Genomic DNA, 21,392 nt, shown 5'->3' on the forward strand with positions numbered 1-21,392 from the left:
GCTACGGAGAGTTGAGGCTTTCGAGATGTGGCTGTATAGACGCATCCTCAACATTCCTTGGACTGGCCGGGTGACAAATTTAATTTTTAATAAAGGACCGAGAAGTTCTGCGCAGTATCAAAACTAAAAAACTACAGTACGTCGGTCATATTAGGAGAAGAGAAAAGTACCTACAGCACTCCCCAACTTGTTTTCCAATTAAAGATGAACGGAGAGCGTAGAATTCGGTCAAAAAAATACTGATACTGAGTACCTACCGACTACAGCAAAACAATCGGCCTTATTCAGAAATTTGTAGGTAGGTAATAAAAAAGTACATATCTACCTCGTAAGCTACCAAGATCAAACATATTATTTACATCGTGAATTTTAATGTGGTCATTATGGACTAATTTCATTGGCACAGTGTGTTGATTATGTACCTACCTACATGTTGACTTACTAACAAATCTTTCACCATACCGATGATTGCAATGATGTTTCATGTTCAGACTTCGAATAAGGGATAATGTCCTTTAAGGTATTGTGCAATAAGTAGTAGGTGTGGGATAGATCGAAACATGTTATTGACCAACTTAACAATACCTACATATTATTAGGTTAGATACTAGTTGCAGATGAAGGATGTCAGGTGAGGTTTTTGAAAACCAGATAAGGTGGGAAAAACTGGTCCTGATTGTTCTTAAATTATGTAGAAAAATTATTCTATAATAATTATTATGTTGTGTTTTATATTAATTTTATTACAGCAGGCTGACATCTATGTACCTACTGCTACCTGAAAGCAACAGTGGAATAAAGAAAAAGTCGATTTTGAGATAAGTATGCCAATCGATTGGTGAAAGCTATATCTACATAATGAATTACTCAGATTTAAAAAAAAATTATAATACCCTACCTATTGAAGACAAATACCACTGTTGCATTTATTAAAATTGTCCTGCTATTTCAAAGCAACAGTGGAATAACGGAGATAACCCACTGTTGCTTTTAGCCTGATTAGATTATCAACATAAAAAGTAATTATAAGCCGTGTTGACACAATCCAAGTACAAGTACACTCGGATACCTACTCGGACGCTACTTGTATCGTGGCAAACGGTAATCCGAGCACACTTGGACGACGGCATCCGAATTAGTGAACTTGAACCGCGTTCTATTTTTCCGAGCTAGCTCGTATAGGAGTAGTCAGGGTTTGAGTGTACTTGGATCATGTCAACGCGGCTATAGCAGCACTGGAATATTTTTGAAATAACACCTTTATTACTGCACTAAAGAAGGGGAATGATGGTTGTCTCGAAACTGATAAGAGAAATGTTATTCCGAATCGCAATACGGCAAGCAATGATTAATTCATTAAAGATGTTGAAGACCAAATTACAAATTTAAAAAATGTCGAGTATCACCATTATCAAAATTAAAGGACCAAACTAATATACACTCGTGATACTTAGTTAATATCTTATTTAGTTTGGAGACGATGAGGAAGAGCTCTTCCCAAGTGAAGATCAAATCAAGAATGCCACGGTTTTTTTCCACTGCCACAATTGTCATACCTTACCTGGTATAATGCTGAATGGCAAGAGGCATGCAGCCAAGCCATGACGAAGATTGGTAAACAGTCAACTCATCCGAGTCACATCCTTAATGGGGTGTTGAAGAAGAATAAACCCATATCATTAATACATAACTTAATATTTCGTTTTTCCAAACCAAAATGGATTTGTGATCATTCTGGAAATATATGAAAATTATAATTCCAATGAAATGACGATGCCGCATTTCGTGGCTATAGATTTTAGAACCTTGGTGATTGATAGAAGTAGGTACAGCTCCACTAAACTGTTCCGGGTAACAGATACTATAGTAAAGATCGCCTTGATGGTAGCTGACTTCCGATAAGGAATGGCACAAGAATAAGTTCCGAAGAGGTTCAATTGAGATAGGAAGAATACAAACTTCTTTTACCTGTGGCATGAAGGATTTGCTAAATGAGGAGCAATACAAATAGCAGTGTCTATATTTTTTTAAAAAATGAAAATTAGATATTTTTAATAGTGATAGTATTGTATAGCAGAAAAACAATTAATATAAGTAGACTCCGATTTCTATAAGCTGGCGTACACGTCATCGCATGGCTAGCGTCGCATTGACGATGGATTTGGTGGGGGGCGGACGTAATGCAGTGTTAAGATGGTGAAGCGGGGGGAATTTAGATCCACTAATTCATAAAAGAACCGTGATGATGTGTACGCCAGCTTATAGAATTCGGACTCTAGGTACCTATTGTCACCGGCTACATCGAGCGCTAATGCTACAATAAGCCAAATAATAATTGAGCGGGAGTGGGTGGTGGAAACAAGAAACACACAGGAACAGATTAACAGTCGAATTTATTTTACACGGTAATTTACACGGGTCATAATCAAATAGTGATAAGTCAATAACAATGTTGAGGTAATGTCAAAATGCGTAGGTGGCACTGAAGTTATAGGTTTTGTAACACTGATTCTAACTGGCAATTGGCATCGGTTCAGGGTGCAACATTCTTCAGGGATTCCAAATCTTCCGAGGGGGCTGCTAGGTACCGGTGAAGTCTTCAGCGGGGGCCGTCCAGAGAACATAGGCACAGGGGTGGGCGGGCTCGTCACAGTGTGCTAAAACAGAAGGCAAATGAGATATAGATAATAGACGTGAACACCAGATATAGATAATAATTTAATTGAAAATCTAGAGAAATCAACTAAAAACAAATAACACGCGATTTTGATGTGAGTCGAAAATGTGTAGGCCTGCAGAAAATAGAAAAAAAATGTTCACTGATTAGTGCGGTTCATGATGTAGTGCGATACACGTGAGGTGACCTTATTGTTGTTCTGGAGATATCGGCAGTTTTTGCCAACTGACAATGTGACTGCTAACTGACAACTGAGGGAATTGTGCTTGGTAAGGTTTTGTCTTCTAACACAGTAATTATTTTTGATTCGGGAAGTGCTGGTCGATTGGGTCATTTAGAATGTCTTCATTGCCGGTTTGTTTCAAATAATCTACTAATATTCGAAACCATTACCTTACAAATACTTTGGTCACAGTAGCTCGTCCCTTTGTAATGCCCTCTGGAGCACGGTGGAAGGATGCCATTTCATAAACCCTCCATACCATTTCCTGCCTGGACGTACGTTTTTAAAAGGATGTTTCCTTTCAGATTTTTTAATAATGCTTTGGACTGTATCTAAAACATCATCGTTTTTTTGGGGAAATCCGCATTATGCCAAACTTATGCACCATTCTTCAAAGCGCTCTTTCTCCGTATTTGTCAGCATTGTGTCAGGTTCCATGAGTTGAGGTTCTTCTGCAATGCAGCCATGGATTCGATCTTGTAGAGTTCCGCTAGGCACTCCAAATCTTCTGCTAGCCTCTCGAATTCCAAGCTGATTTTCTTTGATAGCTATTAGAGCAGCTTCGTCATATTGCCATAACAAACGCTTCTTTGGCTCCATATCTACTGTAAACAAATAAGTAAAAAATTTATCAATTACGTATATCGACTTATAAATACAGGTAGGTGTTTTTATTATAATTAAAATTTGTAATGATTAAATGAAGAACTTAAAAGGTGGCTGACCTAAGGATATGAGAACTCCAGTTCTCGGCCGCCTGGCATATAGTACTTTTACAAGCGGCTGACTATAGGATCCTATAAGAAAAATTATTATTTTTTAATTGTATTGATTAAAGAACACCATTAGCATGTCATTTCGATACCAAGCAATGTTATACATTTTTTTTATGAAATAATCCAGTTGTCGGCCGGGTGGTTGACTTTTGGAAAACACCGCAAAGGTTGATCCTAAAGGCAGCTGCTTTATAAAAGTAACTAATATTATTATTATACATTCTTTTTACACTAAAAGTAGTTTTTACTCTAAGTAGGAGGAAAAGTTACCTTGAACAAATTATCACAAAATATTGAAATATATCTTATTTTTGAGCACTGTCTCAAGTCGTCCAAAACGTCAAAAACACGTGACCACACTTCGAACGTCTTGACTCCAACTAAATAAATATTAAAATTAATTTCATATTTGAACCACAGATGTCAGTAATGTATTGAATAAAATCGTTATTAGCCAAGTCTACACTCGGGACTTTTCCGTAAGTCTCACGAATTGAACACAGGGCATGCGTCGTCGGCCCTAAAATCGGTTTTAAAATGGCCGCCATTTTGTGATGAAAGTACTAGCGCACTGCGATCCGACTGGCTTGGATTTTTATTCAACACCCAAAGCAGCTTCGTATTTTTTGGGTAAGATTTGGGTTGTTCATGCATTTGCTTGTCAATAAATATATTTATTTGAGTCTATTGGTAGTCGATGATAAGATTTTTTTTGCAAAATGTCGACTGAAATGATGACAATGAATTTTATTGAGAAGTATAGGGCACATAGTGCATTATGGGATATAACCCATAAAGACTATACTATATGAACAAACTGAAGCGCAATGATGCCTACATATTATTGGCAGGAAAGTTTGGACTGTTAGTTTTAGGGGTAAAAAATAAAATAAAAAGTTTAAGGTCCTACTTTTTCAAGGAGTACCATAAAACAAAGGAAACAAACATGAACCCTCGTGGTTCGCATACGAGTCACTGTTGTCTTGTATTGTATATATTATCTGGTGGTAGTATTGATGTGTCGTATTATGTACCTACTTATAGATATCAATAAATCAATTACCTTGACGTTTTCTTTCAAACAGTCAATTACCAACCTATTGCTTTTAGCACCTCTGGAAGCATTATCGAAATAAACTGGTTTGGTACTTTAAATAAATACATAAGCGACATGAAGGAGTCACCGACAGGTAGCCAAATACCGAAGGGTGATAGCCAAATTTGCTTTGGGCGGTATCACATCCCTTAAACGAGTATTTTGTTTTTCTATCTTTCTTTTTACCATTCCCAAAAACATGTCAAAGTTTGCTTTTGACATCTGTGTAAAGTTCTGAAAAAGGATGTTTTCATTTGATTCTATTGCCCTCATTATTCCGAACAGTAGTCAGAAATATTATATCATTAAGGTAAATGTACCAGTAGTTGACCATGTACCAGTAGTTGACCTTTTTTCAATAAAATGCCCAAAATAAGAAACGTAGACACGGGATTGCTCTAAATTGTAAAGTTGAGACAAGTGAAGCCATCTGTGGTCGGATTGAGAAACTAACACATCACCATATGTCATAGGAGCGTCATAGCAGCTATTTGAAAACAACACATCACGCCGTAAGCATTTTATTTTTAATTTCTTAAGTAAATTGTTAAGGATATCAGTGGATGTAAGCATATGGCAATTTAATGTTTTTGACTTCATAATATCAAGTTAATGCATTACGGGCAGTCATCATATTGAAGTATCGATATCATTTGTAATTTTTAAGTTATATTTACAAGGAAGCAAGTTTGTGGGGGGGTCAACTACTCAAACTTTTTTAAATACTTTTTCAGTAGTTGACCAGGGTGGTCAACTACTAGATAAATTAAATAAAATTATTTCACTTAGTTTTGAACAATTTTTACATTCATAAGTATGGAACGATGATTATTTATTAATTAGAAGTGTCTAGGGTGGTTCTGTCCAGTAGATGACCTAGGTGTCAACTTTTTATTTTTATTTTTTAAGCAACGGGTTTGTGTATTTTTTCTTCGGAAAACAAAAATTTCTTGAATTATAGCCCTGAATATATAGCAACTGAATGAAGCAAGCCAACAATAGCTGACAACTTACGAGAAATAGCGACGCGATAAAAAAATGCAGGGCATCACGGAGGATTTACTTTGGTCATTATAACGTACCCATATAATTAATAATGTTAACGTTAGTTTTGCCGCAAATTGTTTATCAGCCTACCTCACCATACTTTTTATATAACCTGCCTGCTTCACCATACTTTCATATAACCTGCCGCCCCTAGGGGAGCAGGGTCTTAGCCAAAAAAGGAATCGAGACAGTGTACCAGCAGGTAAATGCCGACGATAAAGAATGCATAACCGTCATAGTAACAGGGAGTGTCGGTGGGGCTGTCACACCAACGACAGTCCTCTACAAGTACAAAAGAATTCCTCAAGAAATTTCCGAAAATGTGGACTTTGTCCATGGAGCCCTTAAACTGTAACAGTACCAGGAGAATCGTAAAGTGTGCCTTCAATGGTTTCATCAGAGGATCCCAAGCGGTATTTAGAGAGAGATCCTGAGTAAAAACATTGATGAGGAAAATCTTGAATCATTCCGCAAAAACAACGAACTTGATCAAGATGACAAGTCACTGTTCGCACTGTGACGAAAAGTAAAAAAATAAGTTGGAAAATATCACTCCACCTGACCCGGTCAGACTCATCGATGAGGCATTGCAAGAAGAGGAATCCGATGATATGATGTCTTTGGCCGCCTGGAATACTATGAATTATTATGATCAGATCAGATGTTTCATCTCCAATCGCTAGGGCACCTGTGGCTGTCTAACGACTTGTGATGGTGATTCGTCTCCAATCGCCAGTGCACCTAAGGCTGGTATAAGGATTTGTAATGATACTTCGTCTCCAATCGCCAGTGAACCCGTGGCTGGTCCATCAAATATTCGTAGTCCATTCAAGAGACATTTTTTCTTCCCTGGTGAAGGGGAAGAAAAATTCATGAAGAAAGCAAAAAAGGGAAAAAACCCCCACCAGTGTTTCCGGGAAACCTTGCCAGGAGTATTTCGTAAACAAAAAGTGGAAGAAAGAAGAAATGGAACGGTTGAAAAAAGAACGAGCTGCAGAGAGGCAAAGAAAGAAAGAACTAAATGAGCATGCAAAGGAAGAAAAAAAATGGGGGAATTGAAAGCAGTCAAGAAGAAAATGCGTTTTTCTTCCGAGTCTTCTAACCCAAGTGTTGACATTTCAGACTCAGCGGAGAGTGAATGGCATAAGTCTAGTGATGAAAGCTTTAAGCCTAAAACTCGATGGCTGCCCGTTATGAAAGTCATTAATGAACATTATATTATAATACTTCCCGGGAAAAATCGTCCATATTTCTAAAGTAAAAGCTATTATTTCATCGATGCAAAAGTGCGGGAGATTATGGAAATGGCCAGAGCGACCCGATGTACTTAGCTATGAATGGAAGGTGGTAGTATCCCACATAAATGATCCGACACAAGTAAGCAAAACTCGTAATGTTTATTTAGTTCCGGAATAATTGGACTTTATTTGGAATATCTAAGGATTTTTATGTTAAGTTTTATTTTGATTAGTACTGAGCCTATGCGTTACTATGTAGTATGTATGTACTTAGTTGCTAAAATAAATATATTTTTGAATTTTTAGTTTTAAGTAACTAATTTTGCACCTTTTGTTACCCGAAGCTGATGACTGGCTGTCAAACAAAATCCTCTCCTATGTAACTTGTTACTGAACCGCCCATTGTTACCAAGTTGATTCAAGTAGCTATGGGCTAGAGTGGTCTGACAGGAAGCCCTGAGGCAACTCTGCCATAAAGCCTTCTGATTAGACATGGTCAACTACTGAAAAATATAGCGGTCAACTACTGGAACCCCTGATTAGACATGGTCAACTACTGAAACATATAGTGGTCAACTACTGGAACTTTAAATTTTTTGGATGGTCAACTACTGGAACAAAAACATGGTCTTGAAAAATTGAACACAATTTTTTTGTAACAGACCCTTTCTTAATTTTTGTCTTGTCATATTAATTAAGACATTTGATCCATTATGAGTAGATTTGCTTTGCCAACATTCGGTGTAATGCTAAACGTTAATCGTTATTTTTGTTGAATTTTTTTCTTAAGTGGTCAACTATTGGTACGTTTACCTTAAATTTAAATCTCTTCAACTTAAATTAATATAATTAAAATATACCTAGTATGATTTTACTATTTATTTTGACTATTTATTATTAACGCCCACAGTGGTCGCGCCGCTTAAGCGTTGGATTATCACGCCGTGGGTCCCAGGTTCAAATCCTGGGTCTGACAAGTACACATATTGTTTTTCAATTTGTGTGTGAGTCAGGGTATGGACTTAATAGGTTGAGCAAGTGGCTGACATCCATTTCTCGTAAAAAACAAAATCTGTTAATACAACCTCTACTCTGTGGAGGCCCATATAATCCTATTAGGATCGGACATGGTCAAAAAAAAAAAATACAAAGTACACCGATAGATGGCACTAAACTAGTTCCAAGACTGATTTTGTCGTTAGGACACACTCAATTATACTTATTTATTACAAATATGATTGAGACAATAAGTTAAAAAAAAAATATATATATATATATATGTATTTGTTATTCCAAATCTTACTGTTTTCTTTTAACTTTTTACACTAGTTTCGCGTACGCTCCGTGGTGGCGCTTATTACCGTGAATAATTTTATTCATTAGCTGCGAATCTATTTAGGTGTATTATCTATGACTTCACGAAGTGAAAGCTGTGATGAACGAATGTAGACAGTAAAACGGATTCAACTCCTCTGCGCATGCACAAAACTTCTCGGTGTAAAACCAGAATTTAAAAGTTGAAGAGGAAGTGGGTGATGAAGTGACTAAATGTGGACTTAGCAAATAGGTGGCCCAGTGTTGGGTCAAAAAAAAGAAAGTTGTAATATTTAATGCATTTCGTATACAATAATTTGGTTGGCATGGCTGACTACTGGTGCTGGCTGACTATAGGAGCACATATCCTATACAAATGTACTCACCCTCACGAAGATTAATGTAATTTTTTCCAGTTAATCACGCTTTCTAATAATCTCAGATTTATAAATTATCCTTATGGACTACACCCCCCTCCCGCCTCATTTTACCAACATTATTAATTATTAATATAACACCCGAAACGTCATAGCTGTCATTGCCTTGAGAAGATATTTTTAGGTTATGAAACACACCTGTCAAACTGCTTTAGTATTAATACGGCATTTGTCCGGGAAATGTCCCTTCTTGTTTCTTCATATATCACTAGTTATGGTGGAAAAAATAAAGGCAATATCCCTTCTCTTTAACAAACTGCGTACTGACATAATATTATCAATATAATATGCATAATAATAACATGAAGCACAATAACAACGCGGAATCTGGCGGAATCAATGGACACCAGTGTTGCCATCTTTTCAAAGTGGAATTATAGTACAGAGCCTTCAAAATTATAGTATTTGGGGAAAAAATATAGTACGCGTTGTCATCTATTGAAAATGTGTAGGTCTCAGAAAAAAATAACCGAGAATTTGAGAAACTCCGAGACCCCTTTTTAATTAAGTACCTTCCTCTCCGACAAAAAATGCTTACCAACGAATTCAAGAAATTTCATTTTAAACCAAAGTCAAGGGATTTTTTACGTTTTTCGAGCATTTTTTTTTCAAAGTTCTCCAAATCTTCTTATATTGCAAAATTACAGTACTTTGCACCAATTTGTCGAACGGAAATATCGAAATTTTAGTACTTTTTACATATTTTTCCCGATATTCAAAATTATAGTATTTTGGGCGTACTATACCTGTTTTATATCGTACATAGTACGCGGACCAAAATTATAGTACAAATACTATAATTATAGTACGGTTGGCAACACTGATGGACACATAGGCTCATAAGCTACGTCCCCATTTAGTCACTTCAACGCCGACTTCCTCTTCAACTTTTAAATTCTGGTTTTACACCGAGAAGTTTTGTGCATGCGCAGAGGAGATGAATCCGTTTTACTGTCTACATTCGTTCATCACAGCTTACACTTCGTTGAGTCATAGATTATACATCGAAATAGATTCGCAGGTGATGAATAAAATTATTCACGGTAATACAGCGCCACCACGGAGCGTACGGGAAACGAGTGTAAAATGTTAAAAGAAAACAGTAAAATTTGGAATAACAAATACTTAATTATATTAGTTATTTTTTTAAACTTATTATCACAATCATATTTGTAATAAATGAGCATAATTGAGTGTGTCCTAACGACAAAACCAGTCATGGAACTAGTTTAGTGCCATCTATCGGTGCACTTTGTATTACATTAATGATATTTATTCTTGTATGGATATTCACTCTCGCAAATAAAATATTCTATGCCCAAACGTCATACCTACGAATAATTCTGTCAAAATAAATATTACGATTATACTAGGTATATTGTAATTACATCAATTTAAGTTGAAGAGATTTAAATTTAATGATAATATAATATATTTTCTGACCACTGTTCGGAATAATGAGGGCAACAGAATCGAATGAAAACGTCCTTTTTCAGAACTTTACACGGATGTCAAAGGCAAAATGGATGTCAGCCACTTGCTCAAACTATTAGGTCTTACCCTGACTCACACACAAATTGAAAAACAATATTTGTACTTGCCAGACCCAGGATTTGAACCTGGGACCCACGGCATAATAGTCCAACGCTTTAAGCCGTGCGGCCACCGTGGGCGTTACACAAAATACGACACATCAATACTACAATATGTCATTGAATACCTAGGTACTATAACTAGATAATATATTCGATACAACACAACAGTGACTCGTATGAGAACCACGAGGGTTCATTTTTGCTGTAGCCCCAGCTCCACTCCTTGTTGTTTCAATGTTTCCTTAGTCTTGTGGAGCTCCTTTGAAAAATACGAACTCAAGCTCTCAATTTTATTTTTAACCCCTATTATCGACATGCCATTTGACTCATATGCAAACCACGAGGGTTCATGCTTGTTGTCAGCCCCAGCGCCACTCTTTATTTCCTTTGTTTTATGGTACTCCTTGGAAAAGTAGAACCGTAAACATTTTATTTTTACCCCTAAAACTGACATTCCAAATTTTCCTGCCAATAATATGTAGGCATCATTGCGCTTCAGCTTGTTCGTATAGTCTTTATGGTTATATCCCATAATGCGCAATGTGCCTTTACTCTCAATAAAATCCATTGTAATCATTTCAGTCGACATTTTGCAAAAAATCGTAATATTCCAATACTAGAATGCATCCAATATGATCAAATAGACTCAAATAAATACATTTATTGACAACGCAACTGACAGCCAAATGCACGAACGACCCGAATCTTACCGAAAAAATACGAAGCTGCTGGGGTGTTGAATAGAAATCCAAGCCGGTCGGATCGCAGTGCGTTAGTACTTTCATCACAAAATGGCGGCCATTTTCGAACCGATTTCAAGGTCGACGACGCATGCCCTGAGTTCAATTCGTGAGACGTATGGAAAAGTCCCGAGTGTAGACCCGGCTATAGACTAATATACTTTCATAGGCTAATATACTCTCATCAGTGTTGCCATATTTTCAAAGTCGAATTATAGTACCGAGCCTCCAAAATTATAGTATTTCGGCAAAAAATATAGTACGCGTTGAATGACCAATACTTTTCTGCATTTTCAAAAAAATTACGCGGGAAATAATAATTAACCATGGCCTGAACAAAAACGATGCATAAGTGCGAGTGAGAAAGTATTCGGTACCCTTATAATCTCTGCGACACGCGCTAGAGTAAGATAAAAGGTTTACAGATCTGGGAGATGTTTTGCTACGGTGTAGCCGGCAAATCTTCGCTTATTGCATAACTAAGCGTCGATAACCGTGTTGCTAAAATTGCTAAACATAAAGTCAGTGGTAAATATTTTTAGTTAATTAAGTAGAAAAGATGGTTCTGTGTGTTGTATTAAAATATGGTAGCCATACTGATAAGCAAGAAGATTGTATTACGTTTCATAGGTAAGTTGATACATGTTCGTGATAATTTATTTGTATATTATTATATATTTTAATATCAGTGACCTAGTGTTTCTTTAAAATAAATTATGGATATCTTTACCTAATGGTTGCTTTTTGACCGCTTAAAAATACTATATAACGTAAAAAAATAGAAAATTATATTTTAATTCTGAGCGTCTAGTGTGAGCACTTTGGGCGAGCACTAGCGAAATGGTCTATGGTCTCGAACATTTGTAGACGAATGCGTTCACTCGCCCACAAACCAAACGCACGGAACGCGGCTTCATTTAGCAATGCAACGGGTGGCGTCTAGATATATCTATAGTCTATGTAATTAATGTCTCCTTTTTTTAGGCAAATATTCAATGTGAAGTGATTAAGGACAGAAACCCAAAAGTTAAGTAACTACTTTAGTTATCCCGAACAGCTTTAGCGCTATTGCAGTGGCCAACGTTTTTTTCCGAATTTTCAAAATTATAGTATTTTGGGCGTACTATACCTGTTTTATCGTACATAGTACGCAGATGAAAATTAAAGTACAAATACTATAATTATAGTACAGTTGGCAATACTGACTCTTTAGTATGGATTAAATGACGAATACTTCCTGCGTTTTCCAAAAATTACATTAACGTCACCTTTTTTTTAGACAAAAATTCAAATGTAAAGTAATCAACATCTCGTTTTTTTGATAAAAATTGAAATGTAAGGCGTCTAGTTTTTTTTTTCTTCAAAATATTCAGATGTAAGGTATTAGGTAACTAACGTCTCCTTTTTTTAGAAAAACATTCAAAAGTTAGGTAAGTATTTTAGTTCTTTTACGCTATTTTTAATCTATTGCTAACTCTTCTTCCAAATTATCAAAATTATAGTATTTTGGGCGTACCATACCTGTTTTATATCGTACACAGTACCTATGCGGGCCAAAATTATAGTACAAATACTATAATTATAGTACGGTTGGCAATACTGTCAGTCAGGCATACAAAAATGTCTAAAATACGGACAAATTCGCTTTTAAAAATAAATGATTCAATAATTGTTCACAGATTTCAAACATTGTAAGTGCATTGTTATGAACAATGAAAATTGAAAATAACAGTGTCTCAACTGTCTCTAGTATCTTTTTGTCACTGAAATATAGTACCAACGCGATTCAAGAAATTATAGTAGGTATTTCCGCATAGGATAGGAGCACAGGTAGGCCTTGTCATATTCTGTCGAAAATGGAATTTTTGGTTTTTCACCAGTGTTTTTTATTAGGTATTAAGTAAGTGCGTACCTCTTCTGATAAAAAATGATTACGGCCGAATTCATTGAATTTCGTTTTAAAACGAAGACAAAAACTTTTTTTAAGTACCTACCTACTTCTTTTTTTCTTTGTTCGCCAAATTTTCTTCTATTTAAAATTATAGTACCTACTTAATTTATAAAAAAAAAATGGTAGGTATGTACTTTTTTAGTATTTTTTCCGATATTCAGAAATATTGTATTTTGGGCGTACCAATACCGTTTTGGAGAATGCTCTGTATATTTTTCTTCGGTGGAGAAACTGGTGTGTTAAATAGAAATTAATGAAAATCATATAGGTAGGTACCTAATTAAAGAGATTGGACGGTGCCTTCAATCTCTTTGCATTTAATTCTGGTAATATAATTTTCAGGTTCAAATAGACTATAATATGACGATAGACACATATATGCTAGAGCGATTTAGTGTCTATGATCATATCTATGCCATTCCGACATATTACATATAGATAAATACATTTTGTATGACAGCTATGACATAGTACTATTTACACTTGATTTACACCCTGTGACACAGGACGCCAACATAAGAAACGGGTTTTTCGGCATAATATGACGTGACCGATCGTCATAGAGTCTATTTGAGCCATTAAACTTACCATAGACAAACTTCCCTCATTTTTAGACAAGTATATTAGTCTATGGTAGACTTCATTTTATGTGTATTCATACTGACGTATACTATCTTACGATTCGTTAGCTTGATATTTTCTCGATGCGATGTGACTTGGAATTTTAATTTTATCGCTATAAAACGGTACAGTCTGTCGTGACCATATTTTTCGAGCGCTCTTGAATAAAAGACGACCGCGAAACGCGCTCCGAGAGAAGACAATTCGCTCGGCGTCGACTGTCGAACGCCGCACGGCCGCATCGCCGATCCGTTCGTAGGTTATGTTTACGGCTCAGTTTTGTCGAGTCAGTGGGACGCAGAACCGATTGTAGAGATCTTCCGCCGATCCGGCTGTCGCCTTTCGCCTGACCCTTCAAGATGTTGATAACGTTCAAAAATCTGCTGCAGCAGACCTTTCAAATCGAAATCGACGACGCGGAGACCGTCAGGGCACTTAAGCGAAAAATAGAGGCCGAGAAGGGCAAAGACTATCCGGCCGACAACCAGAGACTCATTTACGCCGGGAAGATTCTGACGGACGATAGCACGATAGACAGCTACAACATTGACGAGAAGAAATTCATAGTAGTCATGGTCACCAAGCCGAAGAGCGGGGAAGCGGCCCCGGAGTCCCCGTCCGGCGCGACCGCCGCCCCGCCCCCGGTTGTTTCTCCGGCGCCGGCCGCCGCGGAGCCCCCGGCGGGTCCCGTCGTGACGCCCTCGGCCGACGGTCCCCCGCCGCCAGACGCGTCGGCGGAGTCTCCGTCCCCGGATGACGCCGAGCGGGAGACCGCGGTCAGGAACATCATGGACATGGGCTACAGCCGACCGCAGGTGGAGCGGGCTCTGCGCGCTTCCTTCGACAACCGGGAGCGGGCGGTCGAATATCTCATCACAGGCATCCCCGCCGACCTGCTCCCGGAGCGAGCCGACCGAGCCGAGGGGGACGAAGAAGCAGGCGCCGATGAGGACCCTCTGGCTTTCTTGCGCAGCCAGCCGCAGTTCCAGCAGATGAGGACGGTCATCCAACAGGATCCCTCCCTTTTGAACACCATTCTGCAGCAGATCGGGCAGACCAACCCCGCCCTGCTGCAGGCCATCTCCCAGCACCAGCAGGCCTTCGTGCGGATGCTCAACGAGCAATCGCCTCCTTCCCCCTCCCCTTCGCCCTCTCCGGCGGCGTCTCCCGCCCAGACCCTGTTTCCCCACGTTTCCGCTCGAGACAAGGAGGCCATCGAACGCCTCAAAGCTCTGGGTTTCCCAGAACATATGGTGATTCAGGCGTACTTCGCCTGCGAGAAGAACGAGAACCTGGCCGCAAATTTCCTGCTCTCGCAGACTGACGACTAGCCACCGCGTGGTGGGCCGCGCTCGGATCGCCGCTGTCATTTTTTTTCTCGTCCGTTCAATTCAGGCTCGGCCGGAGCGGTCCGCCCCGGAAATCTTTCTGTCTGCGCGCGGTACGGGCACCGACTGGCCCGGTCAAACGTTTCGTTTATGACCCCGCATGCATGTGTCTGTACCGTCCAGACGGATCGCCCCGACCGAGCGAGCTTTTTCAAAGGAGGATGTCGATTTATAAAGAATTCGCTTTCAGAGCCGCCGCCGTCGCGTCCCGGCGGCCGGATCGAGGCGCGGCAGCTCGGGGTTTTTGTAAATTTTGTACAGAAAAATGTAATGGAATCATTAACTTTTAATTTTTATCTCGGGGTTTGAAAGTTGATCTGTTTTAAATGGGGGCGCAGAGCACCACCGGAGAGGAATCGGGAGAATGAGGTAGGCCCCTCCGAACCGTCGTCACTCGCATGTCTGTCGCTTGGATCTATAAATTTGAAATGTTTTTGTACTCCGTAACCGAAATTTTTTTGTATCGTTTATATTAATTACTTTGTGGATTATTAATATTATAAATTTACGGATATATTCATATTGCAACTTTTATTTTACCCTGAGAGCAGTTCCTTACCTTCCGACAGTCAGTGTTTCTTCTTCAGTATTTGGAGCTCTGATCTCCTTATGTAAACTTTATGCAAATGAAATACTTCAGACGTTCTTCTGCTTGAGTCATGGTATATTATTTATTGCAGTATCAAATCTCTATATTTTTATCAATTCTGCCATCAGCGAGAATGCTTTCAACTGTTACTGTTGCGTACTCACAGCAGGACAACAGCCAACACACTTGTGGTATAGACAATAAATATTAAGTAAATTATGAATAAAAAATTCTAAAATCAAATTAATTTATATAATATCTCAGACTTTATAATATTGTGTCCTTCAATAAGTATCTATATAATTACATATAGAATACTTCTTCCACCCACCTGCTGTACAAAATGCCGTGGGTACGTCAAACACAAAACAGCAACAAATTTGGATATCTAAATTAATAATTCAATACCTAGTCGAAATAGAATTTTTACCTTTTATTCTGTATATCGTCACCGTTCAGGCAAAAGTCACCAACCCTAAAAACATAGTTTTGAGATATCGCAATTTGAAAGTTTGAAAATCCCGGAAAAATCAGATTTTAATGTTTTTAAGGTTTTATCTACATTTAATTATTTTCTCATGTCTTCTTAATAATTTCTTTAAGGTACTTTTACTTTTTGATGCTAATTAAAACATCTGGAAGGTTTTAAAGGAGGCAAGGTAGCTCAAATTATGGTTTGGTGACTTTTGCTTGTTAATAATCTGAACAATGTTAGCCAAAAGAAGCATCAGTAAAACTCACCATCCATAGTATAGTGACTTTTGCTTGTATATTTATAACGAAGGATTTTTTTTTATAGAGTCAATAATGTCTATTCACCTATAATGACTTTTGCTTGTTAAGATTTTATCGAAAGTCATTTAGTGAAAAACAAATAATTCGGATTTAAGCAAAATTTTACTAACTAATGCACCGAGGTGAGTTTTGCATCTTAAAGAACATAATTTTACGCTTCGGGTGACATACTCAACTCAAAACTGCCATTTTCAGGGTTGGTGACTTTTGCCTGAACGGTGACGATATTATGTTTACTAATGGTGTTTAAAAGAGTACCACACATTGAAATTAGATAAATTGCTATGAAAACAAATTATATATTATTTATTATTATTATAAATTATATATTAATTAATTGAACTGGCATTTACATGGTAGGACTCCATTATAATGGTTTTGAAACAAAATTATTTTTGTTAAGATGGGAACCATCTATCCATCTTCGGAAAGGTAAGCCCGAAACAGCTGTTAACGTAAATGATTCAAGTAACATTAACAAAAATAACTTTGTTTCAAATCAACAATGTTTACATAGGGTGCCTATGAGATATGATTCTTAAAAGTTTTCAAAAAAAGTTGGTAGTTACATGATTTAATCGTGTTTCACGCACAGTTATTGTGAAAAGTGTTCCTGACTCAATGTTTTCTTGTGTCACTTGTATTCATTTAATCCTCGGCATATCATTTATTAACACATCAATCACCATGGGGGTCACTGGTGACCAGTACTGGGTTGCTTCGAGGGCGCTATCGGGGTCACCGGGAGCCGGCGAGGAAAAGCAACCTATCTTTAAGTTATTCAGCACAGGCAGGCACGCGTACTGTGAATTTTCCTATATGGGGTGACCCGCATGGTCTTTTTGTATGTTATTACAACTCGGCCTGAGAATATTCCTCGAAAGTAACTAAAGATAGGCTCGCAAAATAATAGTTTATGTATGCACTGTGACACATCACATGACCTCGCTAGAGCTTGGGATTTCTCGAAATCGGGAATATGTAGGATTAATTGTTTTCTCGAGAAATAGACTTTACTATGAAATTTCCTCTTTGCTGATGCAAGAACGAACTTTGAAAATGATTCTTCTGCATGGCCTATCCGTAAAATATAATTTTTCAGACTATCTGATTTTGAAGAGATTGTTCAATGATAACAGATAGTTCTTTAATATTCAGATTAGACACTGACATGAATCTGTTTTCGAACTGAATAACACAACCAATCTCCGTCCAGTTCTTGAAAAACAAAGTCGGGACTTGTTTAGGATCGTCCAGCATATTAGATAAGCAATCAAAAGTATTGATTGTATGTAAGGTCAGTCATCATTTATCAGCTTAAATTTGGTTTTGTAGGATGAAACTATGAAATGAGCAAAGAAAGCCACATTGGCCAAATGAAACAATCGCTTTTTATCTTCTAACTGAGCATATACTGATTTCCTTTCCTTCAAAAAGAATATTATGTCTCAACAAAAACTGCAAAAGATCGCTGTCAAACTATTCTACTGTTTAATGAACAGACTACGCGACAGTAAAAGAAAATTATGCTTCAGTTTAAATCGCGGGGATTCACATCTATTTCTCTTACTCCTGCAGCAGGCCATGAGTGAACGCTGGTAATGGAAAATGAAAAATCTCAATGAAATCATACTTAACTACAATTAAATATATTATGGTGCGATCGATGCAGACTTGACAGCATGCATATCATCATAATAACATTATTGTTGGATACCTAAATCCAGGGCTTTTTTGTAATGTAACGCGGTGGAATGGCGTTCCGGCACCTTTTTTCACGGTATTTTTAATCTTTCAAAAGCAATTAGATGAAACAATGTGAGCGCTCACATAGTACAAGTTAATTTTTCTGAATCATCTCATGAAAAAAGATATCCTGAAAAACTATCTCGTTTGATATATGCATTGAATTCTATTACTATTTCTTCAAGTGAATGTGAATGAATGCGAATTTTCGCAAATGAATTTAATTATTACCCCATTAAGAGCTTCGTTGAAGACCAAAACAGTTTCGGTACTTTTGTTCATCAAACTCGTCGGACCACCTTTGACACTTTTCGACCCTATCAAAATATATTGATCGGTGGTTACTCAGTGGAAGGCATTCGGCCATAGACTCTAACATTAATAAAAGGAATCGAGACAATTTGCCAGACGAAAATTGGACTGAACTTTGGATATCACCATTGCCACCACAAAGGGGGAACTAATAGGGCTCTAGCCTGGGGGATAGACTAGATAAGTAAGATATATGCACATCACAAATTTGCTCTAATTGTAAAAAATTGCCTGCGGTACTTATTTCCTTCAGGTGTGTTAACATTTTAAAATGTGTGGTTGTGTAATTGCATTTTTTGGTTAATGATTGTTAATACACTGAATACCCTTAATTTTACCTCGAACACCAATTGAAAAACGCTGCTATATAGCGTCACACTGCCTTTAACCGTAGGGATAGGTAGGGGACCCACCAAAGATCCTGGACTGGGGGACCGTTTCAGGATGTGGGGGTCATGGAAATCACTATATACTTATATTCAAATATATGTTTTTATAATTTTATTTTTTACAACTTTAGTTGTTTATTTGTAGATATTAATGTTTGTTTGTTTAATTTTTCGTGCGCTGCGTGGCATAGGAAAAGTTACTTAAAATGATATTTGAACATAATCTTCTTTATTAGGTAAGAAGTTTGGCAATAAGTGAGTTCCTGCACCTTTATTTTTCAAAAAAAACCCTGCCTAACCAATGTAGGTACTACCTATTATAAAAAAATTATATAATACATAGTTTTTTTTCTTATATTGTAGGTAGGTAAGTAACTATCTATTGTAAATAAACTGATTATCATTCAGAATGATTATATCAATAATCTTTTGTGATCATTTTATTTGCATTAACCTATTAAAAAAATGTACGGAATGAATTCAATGGAAACCATTATTCAGAATGAAATTTGGCGACATACATTTGTTAACAGAGCGGAATTGAACACGCAGTCGGACATTAACGATAAGAAATGATAATTCCGTAGCGGCCCACATTTGTGTCGATTAATATAAATATTTTTGATTTTCTTTGCTAAAAAATTTCACACCCACTAGTGTCATGGGCCCCAGGTTTGAATCCTTACAAATATTGTTTTTAAATTTGTGTGCGAGTCAGAATATGGCCGAATAGGTTAAGCAAGTGGCTGACATCCATTACTCGTAAAAAAAAATCTGATCATATGATCTTATTATGATCGGATATGGTCGGGGGATAAAAAATTTCACATCACATCATTTAACACATTCATATAGGTGTATATCTAAAATAATTTTTGTTTTGTTTATGTAAGAGGATCAACATTTATTGAAAATCAAGAGACTGTTATTATAATCTAAGAATTAAAAACAATTGACATTCAAAAATTGAACTATGACTCTCCGTTACTCAGTATAAAATCAGCCAAATAGTCCAAAATTGAGCATTTATCACCGTGCGCGGTTAAAGTCATATGCTAGTAGTGGTGGCATTTGTTAAACGATTTGAACGCATGCTAAAAATCATGGTTTGAATCGTAATGTCTGATTGGTCAACTATGTAGAGGGTTTAGTAACTTATTATTTAGCGGGATTGGTGACTCAACTAAATATTCATTTTGCGGAATTCATAACTTTCACCTCAATAAGCTGGTAGGCCTATCAATATAATACATACGTCAATTCAAAACTAATTTTATTGAAAAATCGGCCTGAGCAGGTTTGGCGACTAAGCAACTCAATAAAGGTATATTGCAATAATTGCAAAAGATAATCAAAATAGATTAAAGACCTGGCGTCACTTTCTAAACAAATAGTATTTATATATTTTAGTAATCGATTAACATATTGCTCAAAATAAAAATTGATGTAATTTTTCACATTTATTCATTAGGTATATATTACGCCCACGGTGGCCGTGCGGCTAAAGTGTTGGACTAGAACGCCGTGGGTCCCAGGTTCGATTCCTGGGTCTGGCAAGTACACATGTTTTTCAATTTGTGTGTGAGTCAGGGTATGGACCTAAAAGGTTGAGCAAGTGGCTGACATCCATTTCTCATAAAAAACAAAATCTGTTATTACAAACCTCTACTCTGTAGAGGCCCATATGATCCTATTAGGATCGGACATGGTCGAAAAAAAAAATATTTTTTTAAAATCAGACCTTATAATCATACAAAACTTATGATTATATAGAAATCCATGCTAAAATTATATCAACAGTTATTTTATTTAATTAAAATCATTAATATTTTTACACCCACATTGTGATTATAAGATTTTAGTACATACATCCCGATGAAGTGATCTCATCTGCTACTTGGTTAACCGCCACTACCATCAACCATCATCATTTAAGTGTCCCATCACATAAAATCATAAAAATCCATTGAAGGACGTCAGCTGGCCGTTTTATTTTTTTATTTATGAGTAATGTATTTAATATATTTTCTACAGTTACCAACTGTTTAACTGTTACAAACGTTAGTAAGATATTATCACCATTTGTGAGGCCAATAATTGGTTTGTAACTGACAATAATATTATATGGTTTCGCAGGTACATTTTGAGCCAATTCTTCCACTTTAGTATGGAACTGTATGAAGTTTTCTATCTTGCTTCAAAGTGGCCGATTGTAGAACCACCTACGGCGTAGCGTAGAGGCGTTAGCTGTATTATGACTAGATCTAGAGTAACATTGAAAATATTGGTTGGGGGGGGGACATCAATGAAAGAATGTTTATTTAAAAAAATGTGTTATTTCATATTTTATATTCATGGTATTTTGTGATATACAAATACAAATACAATTGCACTTATAATAATAATAATATATTAAAATTATCTGAAAAACAAAACATTTATCATTCCACTGTTACAT

The 21,392-nt window shown here is 36.9% G+C and overlaps 1 protein-coding gene and 1 long non-coding RNA gene across 2 annotated transcripts; one reads left to right on the forward strand and one right to left on the reverse strand.

The window, feature by feature from the left end:
* Nucleotides 1-2,374: 2,374 nt before the first annotated feature.
* On the reverse strand, nucleotides 2,375-9,146 carry LOC147064407 (uncharacterized). The gene is made up of 3 exons (XR_015071874.1): nucleotides 8,947-9,146; nucleotides 3,071-3,505; nucleotides 2,375-2,657 (listed from the first exon to the last, which is right to left on the reverse strand). It is a non-coding gene; the product is annotated as an uncharacterized LOC147064407 (long non-coding RNA).
* A 4,556-nt stretch (nucleotides 9,147-13,702) lies between these two features.
* Nucleotides 13,703-15,623, forward strand: Rad23 (UV excision repair protein Rad23). Its single transcript, XM_085957433.1, has one exon. The coding sequence runs from the start codon at nucleotides 14,075-14,077 to the stop codon at nucleotides 15,044-15,046; it is 972 nt and encodes a 323-aa protein (XP_085813559.1). The 5' UTR covers nucleotides 13,703-14,074; the 3' UTR covers nucleotides 15,047-15,623.
* Nucleotides 15,624-21,392: the final 5,769 nt, after the last annotated feature.

The sequence above is a fragment of the Rhyacophila brunnea genome, unplaced genomic scaffold (assembly GCF_057557595.1).
Source record: "Rhyacophila brunnea isolate RB1 unplaced genomic scaffold, BYU_Rbru_1.0 scaffold_7, whole genome shotgun sequence".
Lineage (NCBI taxonomy): Eukaryota > Metazoa > Arthropoda > Insecta > Trichoptera > Rhyacophilidae > Rhyacophila > Rhyacophila brunnea.